The 20,801-nt window shown below is 43.1% G+C and overlaps 1 protein-coding gene across 1 annotated transcript in view; it reads left to right on the forward strand.

The window, feature by feature from the left end:
* Positions 1-676: 676 nt before the first annotated feature.
* The window catches only part of LOC114444560 (protein jagged-1b), a 34,310-nt gene continuing 14,185 nt past the window's right edge, over positions 677-20,801 (forward strand). The window contains exons 1-2 of the mRNA XM_028419219.1: positions 677-1,399; positions 4,841-5,173. Coding sequence (XP_028275020.1) covers positions 1,241-1,399; positions 4,841-5,173 — 492 coding nt within the window. The 5' untranslated portion in view covers positions 677-1,240. The remainder of the gene's footprint in view (positions 1,400-4,840; positions 5,174-20,801) is intronic.

Consider the following 20,801-nt stretch of genomic DNA (forward strand, 5'->3'; position numbering starts at 1 on the left):
GAAGCTGTCGGAACAACTTAGATCATAAATGTCTGAATAACGATTACATCTCATAAGATAGCACACTATTGATGGCTGAGTTTGGGCACCTGTGCCACGTGCGCATTGACTGTATGCACGCGCAAAATACCAAGTCGTCGTCAGACCTGCAGGCACGCATTTATGTGTGAACAAATTCCAGTTCATCACCCGAAACAGAAGGGTGCTTTGATTATGTGGAGGGCTTCCACTTGAAAGCCATATATAGACTCATTCTCATTCAGGGGCTACCCGAGCCCGGGAAGAACTGTGAAAACGGTTAATTGGCACGTCAGAGCTTTGAAGTGAACCGGGGACGTGAAACTGGAGGAGAGGAACCAGTGAGGAGCTACAAAAGGTAGAGAGGAAACAGAAAACCAGCCGAGGAGAAGTGAGATGCGAAACGCATTCAGGATAATCCCGTGCGTAAATGTGACCAAAAAAAAGTTTGGGTTGGGCTACAGGTTACTCAAAGTGCATGGAGAGGGGAGAGAAAGGGCTGAGAACCCTGCTGTGCGCTGGGAAGCATCCGGACAAGAGCTGAAAGACGGATATTCCCTGCCTCAGGACACACCCTCCATGCTCTCCCTCTCTCTTTCTCTCTCTCTCTCTCTCCCTCTCATTGTTTCCCACAGTGACTGTGTCGCCGACAGGCTTCGTATCGGGTTGACAAATGACCAGCAGCCTGCCGCTCGGATGAAGAGAGTGAAATCATTCCACTGGAGAGACATAACTTTGCTCGCTGCGTCCACGCTCTCATGAAGAATATAGGTTTGTTGACATTGTTTTTGAGCGTGGATCAAGCTTGAAGAGAGAGTGTCAGCTAATTGGGATGAGACTTCAAGTCAAGTGAGCCGGCAGATTGGACCCGTAAAGCTTCTTAACGCAGGTGGTGGGAGGAATACAGCGCAAGGTTTTGTGTTTGTGAACGTGTGTCATTCCTCCTGTCTGCCCTGGACACAGCAGCGAAGGGGTGTCAGGTGTGCGCGTGTGTGGGTGGGTGGGTTGGCTGAGGATAAATCCAAGCGGAGACAGAGATAGTTATGGCTTCTCCGAACTGGACACGATGAAGTGACTTTGCAGGAGTTTCAGTGTTTTAAGACGGAGCGAGGAGGAGAGCCGGGCGGACGGAGGACGCAGGAAGGGAGGAGGAGGAGGAGTGTGGGAGCCAGCACTGCCACCAAAGCGCGCACCATACGGTCCCTAATTCCTTGACGCAAGGATGGAGAGCACAAGAGCGCACAGGATAACTCGGCCTGATCCCAGCAGCTCGGGTGGAAAGATCAACGGGAAGCCAGGCGTGAGGGCAGAGCGACACCGGGAACACCTCCACCTGCAGCGGACTGTGTTTTTTCTCGTAGCACTCACGATTCAACCGCAGGTAAGCCAACGATTAAGTGCTATTTTGGGCTTTAACCCCAGGAGCTGACTCCCAACTGTGGTTTAGTTTGTATTTTAAATCACAGCTGCGCGTAAACAGTCAGTAATGAAGTCCACTCGCACCGTCCCTTTCCCCTTTGTGCTGCCCTCATTCTGCTCCTACATGGCGCTGCGCCCACCTGTTGTTCCAGCCCGCTGCTGTCTGTTATCCCACGCAACAGAGCACGACTGTAATCTTATGTTAGAATCATGCAGAATGAGAATCATCATCGCAGAATGTGATGCCACAAAGGGTGCAAGAAGACAATACACAAATAGTGTTGCTTAGATTTATATCTGCTTTGTTTTATACCCAATTATTCCACCTGTAATTAGTATACACACTGATTGGACAGTAATTTCTCACCACACATCTTCTGTTCATGGCTCCTCACCTCAGGCTCATAAAGGAGTGACTGCATCTGCATCTGTAGGGCGTTTGCCTCCTGGTGCACAGCCCACATTTTGTTTCATTATTTTTTTCTTTACATCTCATGGCTGCATGGCAGCTTCTTGTCACTACACTAAATAATTCTGACAACCTGTCAAGATGGAAATAATTCCTGACAGAATAAACTTTCTGCATTTTATGCCAACAAAATAATGGACATGCAGGAAGTCAGCACAGTTCTTCCTTCCTGCCCTCTGAGCTGTCAGGCAGCTTCTGGTGCTGTCAGGATGGTGTGATGTGTGACAGGCTCAGCAGTGAAGAGACCAGGCCCAGAGGTGTTCCACAGTGTGTGTGTGTGTTTGTGTGTGTGTGTGTTTTCTATACACTGAGCTCTCATCCAGCATCTGTGTCTTGGGTGTGTGTGGAGCCGAGGGCCACAGCCGAATAACCTCTAGGGGCGTGTGAATGTTGAAGAATCGGGCAGCTCTGCATGTCTCTCCCTGCACCTCTGCAACCTCCTCACAGCTGAGGAACAACACACTCCACTCCCTCCATTCTCTGACTGCACTGCAGTGAAACACACACACACACACACTCAAGGTCCTCTGCAGCTGCGGGAGCCCATTTATAATGCAGCAGACTGGAAATATGTAAGACTTGATTGATAAATGAGGCCCCTTGACATCCAGCAGTCACCAAATGTGGTTTGTTGTCCAGATTTACATTTCCTGATGCTCACACTGCTGCGGATAGCTGTCACAGTGTGTGATTATGAGCAGTGGTTTGCAAAATAGTCTTGGTTTTTTTAAAATAATATTTCACTTTCAAACCACAATGTCTCTAAAATGAAATTTATTTTTATCTCCATGGTCATCAACTTTAAATTCAGAGTTTCCACTTAAAGAAAATGACTCAACAAGGAGTAAAATGGTGCCAATAATCCATTTCATTCATTTGTCTTGACAGTGATACAGCTTTAAAGCCAGACTTTGAGCTTTTCTCAGGGAATGTCCTGGCCTTGGTGATCTGAACTTTCATTCTAACACTGACAGACTGGCACCTTAAAACAGTCTCACCTGCCTTGAATAGTGAAGTCCAGTCATTGTTGGAGAGAATTTGTTGTAAGACAGACAAAGTTTTGACTGCAGCGATCCAAAGCTCTCCTTGGTCTCAGCTACAGTATGGACCCCTCTCTCTCTCTCTCTCTCTCTCTTTCTCTCTGTCTCTCTCTCTTTCTCTCTCTCTCTCTCTCTCTCTCTCTCTCTGTCTCTGTCTCTGGTCAGATGGAGTGCTGAAACACTGGTATGCAGGGAATGGCTCAGCCAGCGAGTGCAGGAGAGGAAGAAAGGAGGATGTAGAGTGATGAGCGCCACTGTATCTCCACCAGCCTTTTGATGTAGACAAGTTCACCACCACCACCACCACTGCTGCCCACTGACCCCTCCCTCCTCACTCACCCCTCTGAGCTGTGGCTCAGGGTGCAGGAGAGGGACACGCAAACCAGCAACAATGGGGTGACTGAGACTGGCTGAGCACGGCTACATTATGAATCTTGTTATGTTTTCTGTGCATGATTGAGTGCACAGCGCCTCTGGGGATGCATGATTCTGAATCTTGGACTTAGTGAGCTATGATTAGTTGAGTGTGTGAGCAAAAAAGCCAAAATGACTGTGAATTATTTAGATTTATTCATCAGTGGAAATTTCATGGCAAACTGAGAACAGTGGCTTCATTTTTTTTGTTAGTGTTTTTGGAAAACTACAGCAGGCAGGAGACACACACACATATGAACGCACATACCTGACCCTGGTGCCCTGAGACTCTCAGGGGGTCTTGTTAAGTCTAGAGGAGACAGTCTGTGTGTGTGTGTGTGTGTATATACCCTCCACCCATCCTTCAGCAGGGAGGGAACACAGTGAAAAGAAAGGGAGGCACAGATGAAAAGGAGGATGACAACAATGCAGAGAAGAGCTGATGGCCACAGAAAAAGAAATGACAGGAGCGTTAAGGCTTGTTCCCAGATAAAGAAAGACATGAAGGAGGACGGAGAAAGAGTGTGAGCAGGATCCCAGTGTCATCGTCCCCTGGGAAGGGAAAGTGAGAAATAAGAAGGGAGTGGTGGCGACACAAAGAAAGAAAGACAAGAGGAGACAAGGCCATTAAAAGGAAGTTGAGGGATAAACAGTTTGAGGATTATATGGCAGAGAGAGCTGGTGTGACTGTCCATGATTTAAATGGAAGAGTTTGTTTTTCCTCTTGTGGAGGTCAGACAGAGTTGTGGGAATCAAAGTTATGTCCTCATGTTTTCCTCTCTGTCTCCGTCTCTGTCTCAGTCTTGCTCTGAAGCCTGTTGTCTTGTAACTACTGATAAACAGATGATACAGAGGAGACATGCAGCCCACTGCTGATTCCCAGAGGCAGCAAGACAACACTGCAGGAAACCTGATAGTCCGGCTTTAAAGTTTCAAACTCTTTTCACACACTCATACTTACTTCATCGGCTTTGTTAGCCAGACTTTATCCAGTGAAAACTCTGCCTGTTATCCATCAACCTTTTTGACATTCTGCAAACAAGATGCCTACACCTCTCCATATCAGGTTCTCTGACCCTACATGAACTGTGTTACCCAGGATGCATTGCATTTTGCTGGATCACTCACCTGTTGTGATTCTGTCCTGTTTGTTTTTCTCTGTATGTGGTAACATTAAAATGATGCTGCTGGATGTACTGATGATACTGCGATGCTTCATGTGACACATTAGATAGAAGAGAAAGTATCCACAGCAGCTCAGCAGGAATACTTAATTGCACCACAAACCAAAGTCTGTGTACTCAATCATTTTTATTTCAATAATTGGAATCAGCAAGTAAACAAATTAATGTTGTGAACATAATGTAACACATGATTTGCTACTGCAGGCCAATAGATAGACCCGCCTTTTATGTCACAACCATTAATAATTTTACCCTAATAATAACTCTGTCGCTCCATCTACTCTTTCTGGACTCAGGCTGTCTGTGCTGTGGGGATGTTTGAGCTTCAGATCCGCCACTTTCAGAACCCGCACGGACATCTGCAGAACGGAGAATGCTGTGACCTCCAGGCCAGCGGCGGGCTGCGCTGCTCTGCCAGGGACCAGTGTGACACTTTCTTCCAAGCCTGCCTGAAGGAGTACCAGGCCCGCGTCGTCCCAACTGGAGCCTGCACCTTCGGGTCCGGCAGCACGGGGGTCCTAGGAGGAAACTCGGAGTCACTGCGCCATCGAGGACACGATGGAGGAGGAGGAGTAGGAGAAGACGGGGCTAATGGAAACATTGTCATTCCATTCAAATACGCCTGGCCAGTAAGTACAGTGGCAGCCTGGGTTATATGGTTACCAAGGGAACAGGGCATATTTCAAGTGCAAAACAGAGGATAGAGCGGAATAATAATGACACTTATAGTTTAGAATCACATTTGCATTACAATAACTAGAACATTTTTGTCTTTGTTGGGATCAGTAGACAAAACTGAATATTTGGTGTTTGCTCTTCACTCTTTAAATAGAATTCTAGGTATCAAAATGTAGATAAAGGAGAACACTGGTGCTGGAAGGTTTCTCTCAGTCTCAGTGGAGTTGCCATGTTCAGGGCTCAGCCAGATACTCTAAAAAAAGTCTCTCACTCCTCAGTGTAAACTGTCAGATCACAGACGTTGTCTCTCATCTCCAGGTCTGTGTCTCAGAATTATAGTCATGTCAATGTTAGCACATAGCTCAAAGCCCCATTGTGCCAGGAAATAACTATGTTCAAGAAAAATGAAGGGACAGCCATACACTGAATATCATTGGGGTGATATGGAGCCAGATATTATTACCTCAGCTAAATTTTACCATATTCTTATGAATGAGAATCTTAAGTGTTCCACATAATTACGGGCTCTCATTACTCTTTTCTTTGTCTAAATCGTTCTTTTGTCAGTTGGTCTTTTGGGAGCTTTGTTCAGGACATTATCAACAATCGAACATCACACTGCCAGCTGCTCCATCTTGTGAACAATTACTCTCCGATTAGCACCAGAGTAGCCAACAGAGATATTGATTGTTCAATCCACCCTTTTCTTTCCAGCACTTCTGCTCTCCCTTTTTCTTGCAGTTTATTTCCAAATAATGTTTCACGCTGCCAAAATAAAAGGAGCTTGTCAATTAATCCACTGAAAATAATAATTACAAGTGTAGATATCCTGAAATGTTAAAATAAGCTTAGCTTTATGTGTTTTTAAGATAAGTATCTGGAAGATCAGTTGAAAATAATTTTGTTAATGTTTTTTGTCAAACTAAGGCTTTAATCACTGCTTTAGTTTTAAAAGTCATTTGTCCTCCAGTCACAACATTGCTGAAAGAAAACCCGTCAGCCCATCTCTGCAATCACTTGTCACTTTCTCCTGGACTTCACTTCAGCAGTTCATGGCTGTTTATCGATGAAACTACAGCAGTAGAATCCCCTCAAAATGACTTGGCAAGGACATGTAAAAGTCAGCCCCAGTTTTTCCAGGGATTTTAGAGGTTTTATGTTGTTTTTGTTTAGTTTTTTTCACTGAAAGAAATCCTCCTGCAGTCTTTCCTTTTCTCTTTTCTTTTTGCCTATGATTGCTCCCAGCATGGTCGACTTGTTTCCCATAACGAAAGTATTACAGAAACGACAGCTAAAGGTTAGAAACTTCTGGTTCTAATCCATAAACATATTGTGTTGTAATAATGTTGACTTACACTGATTTCCTGAAGACTTTACTATAACCATAACTGCTGCAGCTTTTCATGCTGAAAACGACTAATGGGATTCGATCTTTGTCCCACAACTGAGATTGTGTAAACAGCTTAATGTCCCCACAACATGAGCAATACAAGTACACACACATATAATGTTACACAGAGCTGGTTTAGGTTTCTTCCTCTTGATTAGTATCAGTTCATTTACCTGTGAGACTCTCTGTCCCAAAACCAATTATCTTCCCTTATCTGTGTACAGTTTGCTTTTGTGTGTGTGTGTGTGATGCACTGTATGCATAGCTGTGTGTGTGTCACACTTTCCTTGTCTTTTTTTTCCTCTCCCGTTGTTTCACCGGGGAGGTGTATGATTGGCAGATTCGAGTGTGAGAAAGTTCTCCTTCAGAAAGCCTACCTGGATCAGTTTCAGGGCCGGGCTGCAGGGCGGGCTCGACTGCAAGGGAACGAGAGAGAGAGAGAGAGAGTAGGGACACACTGTGGCAACCTGTGGCGTATTTTCAGCTGAAAGGCTTGCTTTATCTGGCCATCTCTGGGTGGTTTAGGGTGGTGGGGTGGAGGAGGAAAAGGAGAGGGAGGAGGAGGTTGCCCCAGGTGAGGGGATGAACAGGTGAGCACAGTCATTATGAGGAAAGGTGAGCTCTTTCTGTCCCCTGCCCTCCCTCGTTTCTTTCTCTCACTAATCTCTTCAGGGAAATGTGTGTGTGTGTGAGAATGTGTGTTTGTGTGTGCAGCTTATGGATGTGTTGGGTTTGATTTGTGGGTAATGCCATCATGATTGCCTGCGGGGGTTCATCCCTGTTGGGCTGCTGTGAGTCTCTGATGTGGTTGTTCTGGTTATGACTTTAAATCAATCTTTGTCAGGCACCTTTAAAAGTTGTCATGCTTGGTCGCCTCGTATGTTTTTGTATTATGAGGACAGTTAATGCCAACAATGGTCATTTTTACTCTCCCTTTTGTCAGCAGATTAAGTGAGTGATGTGTTTGTGACAGATCGTGGCTGGCTCTTTTAAATGCTAAGCTAAGCTAAACACCTTCTGGCTTTATGTGTTCCAAATGTGGGGCCACATCCTCTGGTGTGGTCTACGGAGGTGTGTGCTTCATTGACTACAGGCAAATCCTTTGAAGGTCACACTAACGTACAGTGTGTTTATCATAGACTTCCGGTTTATCATGCTCATACAACCTACTGTTAACATTTCCATTCAACAGTTTCATTTTTTTGTGAAGATATCAGATTTATTCTCACATGGTAACTCTTTCCACCTATACTGCAAGTCTTTATGCAAAGCTAAGCTAATTGCCCTCTGTCATGACATTTCAGAGTCAATGTCGGCATTTTGGAATCGGTGAAATCTGGTATGTATTGATGTAGTTGAAGGGTGTCTCAACAATGCCCCCTGATTCAATTTTTGTAGTGGTGTAAATGGGGCGTTTATGGGAAAAGGAAGGAGATTCACTCTGAACCTTATTTTACATAAAAAAAACTACAACGACAGAGGATGTAACTGCTGTAATGTGAGTGTCGTTTTTTTTTGTTTGTTTTTTTGAAAAACGGATTTAGCTTCACCTCCTGAGTATCAGTAGTTTTACAAATCTGAAGGATGTGGCTTCTTTTTGGCCCAGTGTTTGAACCACAGATGCTCAGCGGTCTGGGATGTTTTAGCTTTGACGCCCCCGGAGAGATTGGAAAAGTTCAAAGCCTTCTTTAAGCCCTCTCTCTCTCTGTTGGTGGTTTCACTGTTGAATCTGTTTGCATGAAAAAGGGAAACAGAATAAGCTGCCACAAGGTGCTAAGTAAGAGAGGTGGAAGTGTGAATGAATCAGTCACTGAATCAGCAAGATAAAAGGGAAAGGTGCAAAGGAAGCCAGTTGGCAGGTGCACAGAGACCAAACTTTTTTTCTCTATATTTGGGAGTTCTGTGTAAAAAACCACCAGACAATGTAGGAGGTGAATCTGCTGTTTCCTGACTTTTTGTTACTCAGAACTAGTTGATAAAGGTTCACGTAAGAGTCTTTTGTTAAGATGACCTGTGACAAATGACAATAAGATAGGTACCATAGAAATCCTGTCAAGATGAAGTGAATGCAGTAAAGTCCCCACTGCCTGTAATCCTCATGTCAACTCATTTATGGTCAGGTTCACTGCCAGAGGCCTCGGCTTCCTGGGAAAGACTCACAAAGTGTGTGTGTGTGTTTTCAGGGCACACAGGCTCCCTCTTGCCTTGTCTCTTATCTTGTCATGGTAAACGTTTCATGCCTGTTTGCATAGATGCGTCTTCTTGCATTATCTTAAGCAGAGCAAAATGCCTGTTCAGAAGTGTTTTAACAGATAATGCAGGCTGCTCTGTGTTGTTGCTGGTAAACTAAGGTAAAAAGTAAGTTCAGCTTGAGCTTTTAATATTATTATATTGTTTTAAGATGATGATTATTGTGATTGTTACTAAATATGAGCCACTACAACATGAAAAACAACTGACACACCTCATCTTCTCAGAAAAACAGCAGTAGCAGTCATAGGTTTGATGTGAAGTGAGCCTAAAAATGGTGGAGAAGCTTGTTGTAGGTGGGAGAGGTTTACCATGCATTTGCTAGTTTTAATTGCTGTATAGTTCATAAACATAGGACATGGATGCAACTCCATCCATCCATCTTCTATTCCTTATCTGGATTCAGGTTGAAGCCAAGGTGTACCCAGGCTAGCTGAGAGATATAATCCTGGGTCCTGGGTTTTCCTTGGGGTCTACCTCTGGTTGGACATGCTTGGAAAACCTCACCAAGGAGGCATCCAGTGGGCGTCCTAACAAGGTGCCTGAACCCCCTCAACAGGCTGCGCTCAATGTGGAGGAGGAGAAAACTAAAAATACTCCTCAAATACATTTTACCTAGAGATGGATTATGGCTAATCATGATGATCTGTGTTCAAGTGCTCAATTTTTTCCAGTGTGTTTGTATTACCTGGTTCCAAAATGGTGACCTTTTCTCACATGGCAGCATCCATAAGCGAGATATTTTGGCCTCCATTTGTACAATATGTGGAGGTGGAACCACATGATCTACAGTTTCAACCCATGCCATTCTCAACCAAACCAGGTAGTTGTGGTCCCCTAAATTTGATGACGTACAAGCATCCCTTATGTTTTTGCCACTAGATCGGAAACTTTTCTTTATGAATCCTCTGTGTCTCCTTTCTTTAAATACAAAGAAGTGCAGCGTGATTAGTATAAATGAACATATCACATAAAAAAGGATGTAAAACGACTATTTTAGCACAATACACTTAAACCAAAGTGCATGCTTTATCACCAGAAGAGGTGCACAATGAGGAAAACACAAAAGCTATCTTGGCGTGCATAGAAGAGAAACAGAGCGCTTTCTCTTCTGAGCAGCATGCAAAGCACGGCCATGATGCAAATGTCTTCACATGCAGCTGCTGTGAAGGGCTGAATCTTCCCATCATTCCCTGTTGGCTAGGTCAGTTATTCAGTGAATTCATTCAGAGAAGAGATTTTTATATTACTGTCATTTACATGTAACTTTATTAGCTGAGTAATTAATGCAACAAAGCAATTTGTAAAAGGAGGCGCTGTAGATTGTTCACTTTCACAGTTTCACTTTGAGATGAAAAGACTGGCATCACTTTTATGTTTGTCTATGTGATGGAAAGATATGGAAAGGCTGGCTTGGCTTAAGCATCACACATGAAAGAGGAGTATGATGTGCAACAGAGAGAGACACAGAGAGGCTGTCCTCCCATTAAAAAAATGCCCCACAGGGTGGCTGCTTATTACAACTCTGTTACATTTTTGTGTTTTGCACTTCAGAAAATGCCACGAAACAACATATGTTTACATTTCAAGTAAAAAAATTACATTTCAGTCCATAGGGTGGGAACAAAGGAACAAGTTGGGTGAGATAATTATAGAGGCACATAACTCGTGTATGTAGGAGCTCAGGTGGGTGGATGGGTCAACAAAACACTGGACTTCCCCTTTGCCTTTGCACATCCAAGTGATAGTCGTCATTGTTTCTTTTAACCAATGCTTACATTATAACTTGAACTACATGTTTATTATTGTAACCATGACAACCAAGGTCCTCCAACCTGAACTGACTACTTTTTGTTGGCATTTCCTGTTTCTGTGTCTGAACTGTGATCCTTTTGTGTTTTCTATCTTCATGGTTACGGTACAACCACCTGTATGGTGTACAGGACTTGTTGAACAAAGACATAGCAATCATAGGGCTGAACAGTGGATGTTGTGGTTATGTGGTATTAGCACCTTCCTGGTTGCCTGGCAACAGTCATGAAGTGGTGGGGAGGGACACATGGTGTTTTTACACTTCTGTTTTTGTTCAGATTAAACAAACAAGGTATAGCGTGTTAATTAGTCATCTTTACACATTATGTGCCTGAAGGGGGATTATGTTTCCTTTGGACTGTTGGCAGCCAAACTGTTTCCACCTGTGTGAAATCTGCAGGCTAAGCAAAGCTAATCAGTTTGCTTTGCAGTAAAAATACCATATTTCCATGTGAGATTAAGCATTAAATATCCAACAGTAATTTAGTAGATGCATTTTCTGAACAGAACAGGAGGAACTCTCAATTTAATCACATAGGGGACGCAAAAACACACACACACACAGAGCGTTGTTACCTGTGCATTCCTGATGTGTGGGAGCGGAGCAAAGGGAAGCCAATGAAGGGAAACGAAATGAGAGGAGAATAGTTGGAGCTTTCTTTCTCTGCCGAGTCTCTCTTTCACTCTCTTCTCTGCCTGTCGTTTGTGTTTCCCTTTCTTTTGTCCCCTAATTGACTCTGCTACGCAGCCCTGCATACCTGCATGTATGCTGATACTGTTGTGCTCATCGTCTATACACACACACACGCACGCGCGTGCGCGTGCGCACACACACACACACACACACACACACACACACACACACACACGCACGCACACACACACACACACACACACACTTTTTTCTGTTCCTTATCCTATAGACACACCCAAACCCACAGATCTTGAAATCATCCAACACCACACTCACACACTCGTACACACCAACACAAAGAACGCACAAAGGTTAATTCCATGAGGACTCAGAGCTGGTGTTTTTTTGAGATAAGTTAATAACTCGGGGGTAAACGTCTCATGGGAAGCATGTTTTAATGATTTCATTTGTGTGCAAATTGGGTTGAAAGTGGGAGTTTCTTTATTAGAGAAGAATAGACGCACAGGAACGATGATGTACATCATCACTGGTAGATTAAAGCGTGTCTCTGTCATTGTGTGTCATTGAATGCAATCTTTTTGAATGGATACACGGCTGTAATTACAGAAAATACTTTCCTTTCACTGCTATTGATTTGTTTGTCTCTCCGTCTTCTAACACACACACACACACACCTTTTTGTTTTCAGTGTCATTGCCTTCCAGCAATGTGCAACCACTTCACGTCCCTGTGGATTACACAGAGCATGACAAAGTTACAGTACAGCTGTCGTAAATCGTCCTCTTCTTTTTCCTCACTCTGGTTCTGATCTGATTTCAGTTAAACATATTCTCTATGTTTCTTACATAGAAATCATTTTGCTGTGTATTTTGGGTAGATTGGACTACCAAACAGCTGCTCAGCTCACTGATACAAAAAAGAATGGAAATAATGGCAGTGATTACAGTTTAGCTCTACAATATTATCAGCAAACTATAAATTGTGTCATGTTTACTGTGTGTTACCATGGAAACGTGACATTCCCCCAACATGATCAAAAAACCGAAACCATAAAGTCTCAATTTAGAGGCTGCATCCTTTGAAGGCTGTGAGCACCCACTGCGTCACAGCAGGTTCATTAAGGAGTAGTGATCTATCTGTCTATTACGCTTTGTATTTGTGGTTTGTTTATAAGGAAATCTGAGAATGCGCACTGATAACATACGGTACACTATTCCCAGACCATAACCACCTCATAATGCCTCCCTCTCTCCCTCTCTCTCTCTCTCTCTCTGAAATGAAGCCGTGGACTTGAAGTGTCTAGCGGCTAGACAAGGTAATTTCCTGCGGAAGTGCGAGAGGGGGTTTTGCTGGAGGGTTGAGGGCCGTCGGTCTGGGTTGCGATGGGGGATGTGAGTGAGGGCTGAGAGTTGAGATTAATGGGCGAAAGGGTAAAGTTGATGTGAAGCGTTGCAGAGGGGAGACTGAGTGAAGTAAGAGGAAGTGAGAGTTGGGAGGAAAGGGAGGGTGCAGTGGATGATCTCAGAGCAGGGCACAGGTGTTTTGGGTGGAGGTGTATGTGTGTGTGTGTGTCATAAAGGCTTACTCACACTGTTATGAGAGTCATAAGCAGGAGGAGGTAAAGGCGGAGGTTGGAGGGAGGACAGGATGAAGATGAGGCAGAGCAACATGGAGGACAAGGGCACAGCATGTCAAGAGGCCTCTGTTTGACTGTGTTTGAAGTAGCTGCATAGTTTAGTTTGAGCCAATTAACCCTGCAGGAATGTAACCATCAGATGGAGAAGGGGCGAGGAGGTGGAGAAGGACAGAGAGTGTAGGATTGTGAAGTTCATTTTTTCAAGGGAAATACTTTTTACTGCTTTTTATTCGGACTGCTGCAGCTACAGATCCAGATCTCTGGGTTCTTAGACCACTCAAATCGAACAAGCTTCTTCAATTCTCTGTATGCACACTGCCCACAAATGTCCATAGATATAAGTTTGGTAATACAACATTGTTAAAGATTAAACCAGTGGTTTTAAACATTTGTGACTGTGGATACAGTCCAGTAACTTTTACCATATGTCGTTGATCTGTGCACCCTCATACATCAGAAGAAGACCTTTACTTACACCACAGTCTTCAGGACAGAGTCACTCAGCTGTGCCTTCATAAAGATGCTTTGTTTACAGTAATAACCACATAGTAAAGGTTAATAAATAATCAGGATCATTTGAAGAATGGCTGAATGACCACATGGAAAATTGTCCAATATCTGAAACAGCTGTATGTTGCAGAACTTTGCTTTTCTTCATTCTTCACCCACTGTTCATTTCATGACCCCTCAGATTTAGTTTGTGACCCTTTGTAGGCAACTCTAGAAACACAGTTTGTTAAAAAAATAACCTTTAATCACCTTTAAATGATCATCATCCATTATCACCATGAATTAAATATAACCATCCGTATTCCTACTGTACACTTTCACCATTATTTCTATGAAGGACTTTTGCTTATGGGGAAGATTTCTTGAGATGATCTGAGAGACTCGTCCTCACTGAGCGTTTGAAGGTTGGCAGAGGTGGAGATGGAAAGTGAGTGAAGGCAAATAGAGGAAGATCAAGTCTGGTGCTAATTATATCTACAATGAAAGAAAAACAGAAGAGACGTGAATGTGAGGGCAGATATGTTTAACTATAGAGACGGGGTCACAAGAGCAGGGTGGAGTGGGCGGCTGCACACCGGGGGTCTAATTTCTGTGTGTGTGTGTGTTTTCCACCTGAGGGCAGGGAGATGGTCAGCTTTGGATAATATCCGCAGATTCTTTTAAAATTCACAAATTAGTCACTATAAACTAGGTCATATCTCCTCTTCCCCTCACCACTCCTCCATCCACAGTGGCTGATTTCTTTTCTTTGTTATTGTAGGCCAATAATCAATAACACAGTACTAGTCATCTCTGACACTTGCATGGCTGCTGAGAATGGGGAGCTTAAGTGCTCATATTTATTCTTCATTTGTGCAGAAAATGATCTGTTGAGATGGGTCTTATCTGCATTTGACCTTCCAGCATTCTTCACATTATTCACAATATAAAAAAACATGGATCCACATAAACTGAATGCTGAATTGTTTTACTGTTAAGTAAAAGTGGAGCTTTACAGCTGCAATAGTAATGGCATTATTACATCCAATAGTAATTTATAGTGCAGGTGAGGTGTCAGCCCACCAATCCAGCTGAAGCTCAGCTGCTGCCATGACAACCGTGTGCATGTTTGTGTGTGAGTCTGTAATTACTTGTAGGATGCAGGATGAACAAATGCAGAAAATGATTATTAAAATGTGCAAAAATCAATTCTCTCCTAATCTAAACAGGAAAAATGTGTGACTCTGTGCAACTCTGCTATGCAGCCTTATATATGGACCCATGTCCATAGGCTTTACATAAAAAAGGTTTGATATTATTGTGTGAGGTGATTTTATGTCAGCATTTCTATTGTTGAAGTAAATCGTTTTATTTGAAGCTTCTAGCAGTTAGTGGCAGAATCATTTAAAAAGCTCATTTAAAGCAGCATCTCCCATCCTGCAGTAATAACATCTCTGGTCACACACAGACACTCCCATCTCATTATCATGTGTGTAAAATGGAAATGTGGTAGAGAAGAGAAATGTGTGATGAAAATTAGAAATAGTTGATTAAATATGGGGCAAAAAAAAGAAGAAAGCACAGTTAAATAATCAGAAACATGCCAATAAGCACAGGAAGGACTGGGTAGCTTTCTATTTGTAGGGTTATATTTGGACTTTATGTTAGCTGTCTGCATTATTTCCAATGATTTTCTGTCATTTTGGCTCCAGTTATAGAGAAAACTGTGTCTTTCTAGTTCTAGTTTAAGCACTGCAAGCTGAAAATGAACTGAAATCTGCAGACCAACAATTAAACTACTGTAGTATCCAGTTCATGACAGTTTGTGGCTATTATACAGTGCTGGAGACATGACACAGTACTTACTGTATTCACTCACACAAAAGTGTATTACGTAGAAAAGAAGATGACAATTATGGTTTTATAAATAAGACCATTAAAAGAGCCTGTGAGTCCACTGAAGCATTTATGTGTAACTTTGCATCCTGATGTGTAATTTTGTGCATTGACTAAAACAAAGGAAACTCTGGAAAACAACTACACCATGCTGTAATAACACAGTCCCAGACCTATAAAATAAAATGCTTTGTTTTTAACATTTTGTTTGTGATGATACAAAAGGGCTTTTTTTGTTTTCTAGCTTGATATATGGCACATTTTGCCTTCAAACTCTTTATTATTTCAGTCTACCCATCAAGGCATGTGGAAAAATAAAGGGCAGCATTGGATGCCTGTGCGTGTCTGAATTGCGTGTTTGCTGGCATTCGGGTGTGTGTAAGTATGTATGCATTAGTGTGTGTGAGTTTTGAGGGGAAATTCCTCTCTCAGGGCTGGGAGTTCTTCCTGTCGTAGAGCTGTGTTTGTACAGCCTGGCTTTGTCGGGATATCCTACCCTGCCCATGTCTGAGAGAAAGAGGGAGAGAGAGAGAGGGGGATAGATGGAGGGATGAAGGGGGGCACCGATAAGCAGGGAGGAAGGGATGGAGAGGGTGGTGTCAGGCTGGAGGGGTGGGCTGAGAAGCAGAGCAATCAAATGAAGGAAAACAAGCATGACTTTTTAAAAACTCTCATTTAATATCATTTGGTATGCAATGAGAACTGCCTGCCCGCCGGCATGAATTAGCATAGTCTGCTGTAATCCTTTAGCTTTACCGCCGGTGTGAGGCTGCGGGCAAAAGGGACAGAGCCAGACAACCAGACAGCATGCAACCTGAGGGGAGGGACGGTTTTTCATCCAAAATTCACTTGTTTTGTTGTTATCCTGTTTTCTGGGAAACTCCTGTTCACCCAGTCACAGTGGGTTAAATGGAGAAACAAGCACTCAAATATCTGCTGTCTGTCTCACACTTGTTGAGTCTGCCTAACAGATTTAAGCCTGGCCCATTAATGGTCACTAATTATGAAATTTATGGACAGATTTGATTGATTTTTTGAAGTAAAAGTGCCTGAGGGAAGCGTTTTACTAGATGTATGAGAGGATTATAGAGCAGAAATCTGTGTCTTGGTCCTCCAGAACATGGTCCACAGCAGCAATGGTATCATCCTCACTGTCAAACAGCAACTGTTCTTCATCATGAAGATGAGGAAGTAGTCTCAAGGTGCTGAATCGGGTGAAAACGGCCAGTACACTCCTCCAGCTTCCTGCACTGAACCTCCCTCGATTTTCTGTTGTAGCTCTCAGGGATCAGCGTGTAATAAAGTCCACTCCCTCTGCATCCAGACAATAGAGGCTGACAGTATGAATGCAGAACTCTTAGATTAGTTTCCACCGTTTCCCTTGTTTTCTGTTTTCCCTGGTTGAAACAGGGCTTCATGGTTGTCAAAGTATAAAACAGCCACATGAGGAATTAGGACCCAATTTAAGGTTTAAATTTGCATAGACTGCAGTCACGGGTGACATTTTATGAGGTGCAGGTGTAACAAATAACTAATTATAAATGTCTACATTGGATGTCATTAATTGATGGAACAGAGACGTAGTTAGTATAATTAGCTCCACCCGAGTTTCTCCAGGTCAAAATGTCTTTCTTTGGAGACGGCTGCAGATCTGATTCATCTTATAAAAATAAAGAAAGCAGGTGCTCTGATGCTAACAAGGCTGTCAAACAAAGCAGAACACGCCGTGAAAAACTGATTGTGTTTTTTCTTTCTTTCCTTTTTCTTATTATGTTGTGTGTGGAAAATGGGCAGGTTTAATTGGCTGTTTTCAGTTGGAGGAGATTGAAATGTGCGGGGTTAATGCAGCAAGGTTCCGTCCTGTGGCGGTGATACATGTGCGATCTACCGGTCAGGTTTGTTATTATGTGAGCTATGAATATGGTGGAGATGCTTGTTGTAGATGGGAGACGTTCTGTCAGTTGCTGGCGTTCTGTTCTGTATTCTATTCTCTATAGGGTGTTTTGGCCTCACAGTCACTTGTGTGCATTCTCAGTTGTGCTTCTAAAAAGCTAATTTCAGCTGTCAGCTGCAAATTCCCAGAGAAAGAAGACAAAATAATACATGTCATTTCTTATCAGTGTTTGGAGAGCGGTTATATTTTTTTCTGCACAGGCACATACAACTACACAACCTTCCCATCATGTCATTTCCTGCTGTTACTACTTTGGTCATTGTCTCCACAAACAACAGTTTTTTCTGTTAAAATTAGGTACAGATATCTTTATCTCTGAATGTGATGTTATCGGCCTCTTGTTTTTGTTGTGTCCTCTTTGTGTTGCTTTTTCCTTTGTGGTCACTCAGCCTCTAACAGCTTTGGTTTTTATGACATCAGACAAATTACCAAACAGATTTGTTTTGGTGAACATGTGTCTGACCACAGATACACCCTTCCTGCATTGATGGCTTTATAATGACCTACCTGGCTATGTGCACAAATGAACGTGTGAGCATCTAGCAGAGAGTGAATAACAGACAAGAAAAAGGTCTGCACTTTCCACAAGTTTTAGCCTGCCATAATAGTTGGCAGAGGGCACAAAGAGAGCGAGGCGGACACAGTGGATGGAAGGGAAGGGTGAGGGAAGAGTGAGGGCGATTGGACAGAAGATAAAGCTAAGAGGTCTGTGAGCAGGCCAGCAGTGAGGTAATGCTGTGTGTGCATTTTTGTAGCTGAATACAGTTCATCAAAACCAGCATGAACAACAAAACACTCCAACTCCTGCAGCTTTTTACCATCCGAACATTCACCAACCTGCTGGGAAGAAGCACAGAGACAGAAGTGTGGGACAGAAAATGGCCTAATCATTTATAAAACAAAAACGTTTGAGTGGAATATAATGGAGCAGGTGCAGATTCTGTGGTTTCACAATAAGACATCAACACTCCAGGATTTCACAAGACCAAGACATGTTAGCTCCCTCCCTGTCCCTCTGCAATATGATTTGTTACCTAAAAAAGGACTAACTTCTGGTTCACGGTGACTGTTACTCCCACTCAAGCACTTACTGTGAAGTTATTCCCGGTCAAAATGCAACCTCAAGGTTTCATATATGTGACACTTTTTAATCTTCACCATGCAAAACCATCAGGTGCAAACGTGCAGTTCACCATTCCACAAACTCATTAGTCATGTTCATTGAAGGAATTACAATAAAACCCAAATTCACGTTGAGCCAGCCAGCAGTGGTTGCATCAGTACAGATTATTGATTTATTCTTTGCAGGAAAGCAGAACTTTCAGCAGCTCTCCTTGTTGGTATAAACTACATGAGTTCTTCTTCCATCACTGATGTGGTGCAGAATTACTGTTATTACAGTGGGCGACACGATCCCACAGATGTCACTGATGAATACCAAACATTGCTTCAGGTGAGAGTTTTAAGCTGAAGCTTAATGACTCCAGCTGGTCCATCTGTGAGCTACCTGCTTTCTGCCGGCCGTAATGAACTGGCTGCGAGTCCTCTGCAGGCCGGCACATCTCATTAGTGGCCATGACTGTGTGTGTGATGTGTGTAGGTGTTCCTCCACGTCACCTCCTACCTTTTTCCTTTCCCCTTCTACCACCTCTCTGCTCCTTTGTCTTCTCTCTCACTTCTTTCTTCTTCTTCTTTCTTTCACCTCCCTCTGACCTCTTTGTTGTCGTTCTCCATCACATATCTGAAAATCTGACAAACTCCAGGAGTCCAACAAATTACTCCTCCACTGTCTTCCCTTTCTTTACTTACTCCCTGAGTAATTATCCTTTTTCGGTCCTTCTCTCTGTCTCTGTGATCATTTCCTCTGGTGTTGCAGTGTATTGGATGCACTTCCACTTGAAGCAAATCCCTGATTCAGTGTTTTCCGCCTCTCAATTTTCTCCCCTAACATTTGCGCCTGCACTGCAACCCTTCATCTTCACCTCTTCTCCTTGCACGTCGCCTCTAGCTAACGATAACGTTGCTGCCGACCTCCTTGCCCTTTACCAAATCCATCTCTTTTCCACACCTCGCTCCATCACCTGCTTTCTATCCACCTCCATCTCCTCCCACTCATCCCCCCTTACTCTCTCAGCAAAGACGTGACTATACATCCATGCAGCCCTTTAGGAGAAACTTACCCACAATGCACATGGTGGAGCGATTTGCATGACGGGCGCTGGTGCGTTTCACAAAGCGAGGGACGGGTAGGTGGATGCGGAGAGATAGAAAAATGGGAAAGTTGTAGGCAAAAGTGTTGTGGTGAATAATTCATGGCTGCTCCTCTATAGGATGAATGAATGCATCACAAAGAAGAATGCAAGAAAAAACATCTGTCCTCTGTTATCTCTCCAGAGTGAGATATCCATGTGATCTCAAAGTCATTGTTTGAGGTGTCCAGCATAAGCGCACGCTACTGTACTGCAGCACAGCAGTGTGCAGACTGACTTTATCTCACTTTAGGTTCTGAATCTTAATGAAACATCTATAGATCAATGCCTGCTTGATCCACATTGGATTCATTAAATTGAACATGTTTTTTGGATGGCCTCCCTCACTGCAGTGAGGTTATATCCTCCTCTTTCTATTTTTTTCAGCTGCAGCCCCGGCTCATCAGGGCAGTGAGTCACTTCTGATATTTGTCCTTGTTTTAAAGGCTAAAAGCAAAAGTAGCAGCACAAATATGCAGGATTTAAAGAAAGGTTATATTCATTGTTTGGCACCACATGTGTGTGCTCAAAAAAGGTCAAGAACACGAACAAAACAAACAAAAATCAAACCATTTCAAGGCTGGGATATCAATATAGTCATGCAGGATGTGGATGCATAAACACCGCCTAAAACATTTTAGGCTACATACCTGTGCCGGCAGCAAAGGAAAGTCATGTTTTGTAGTTTGCAACCCTTGCATAGAAGTGACAATGCTATATAAAGGCTGCCAACGCCATTGATCTATATTCATTCTGAGTAGGGCGTGTGTTTGTGACCTGCTAACGGCTCGCCCACGTTTCAAACCCAGGGCCTCTTGTGCCCAAAACGCTGATCAAATCGCCACGAGGGAATCATTCTCAATGACGTCACTAACGAGTCATCGAATACTAAATTAGTTGTCGATGCATTATGTCCTTGAATATTACTCGAGTACTCGAGTAATCATTGCAGCCCTAATTCTGAGCATGTTGGTTTAATCAGCAATAGCTTTAAAAACATGAAAACAAAAAAAACTCTTGACAAACTGGATCCATAAACTCTCTCTGGATGTGGACAAACTTACAACCCTAACAGAGGATGAATATGCAGGAAGATCACCACATCTGCACAAAACTGTGTTATGTGGTTGTTATTTGTGACTTTATGAAACCACTGGACCAAATTCAACCTCAATGGCATGTACTACAATAGTTATTAATGGCTGACATATGTTTGCCTCAGAAGTGAGAGAAAGAAGGAGACAGGCG

The sequence above is a fragment of the Parambassis ranga genome, chromosome 13 (assembly GCF_900634625.1).
Source record: "Parambassis ranga chromosome 13, fParRan2.1, whole genome shotgun sequence".
Lineage (NCBI taxonomy): Eukaryota > Metazoa > Chordata > Actinopteri > Ambassidae > Parambassis > Parambassis ranga.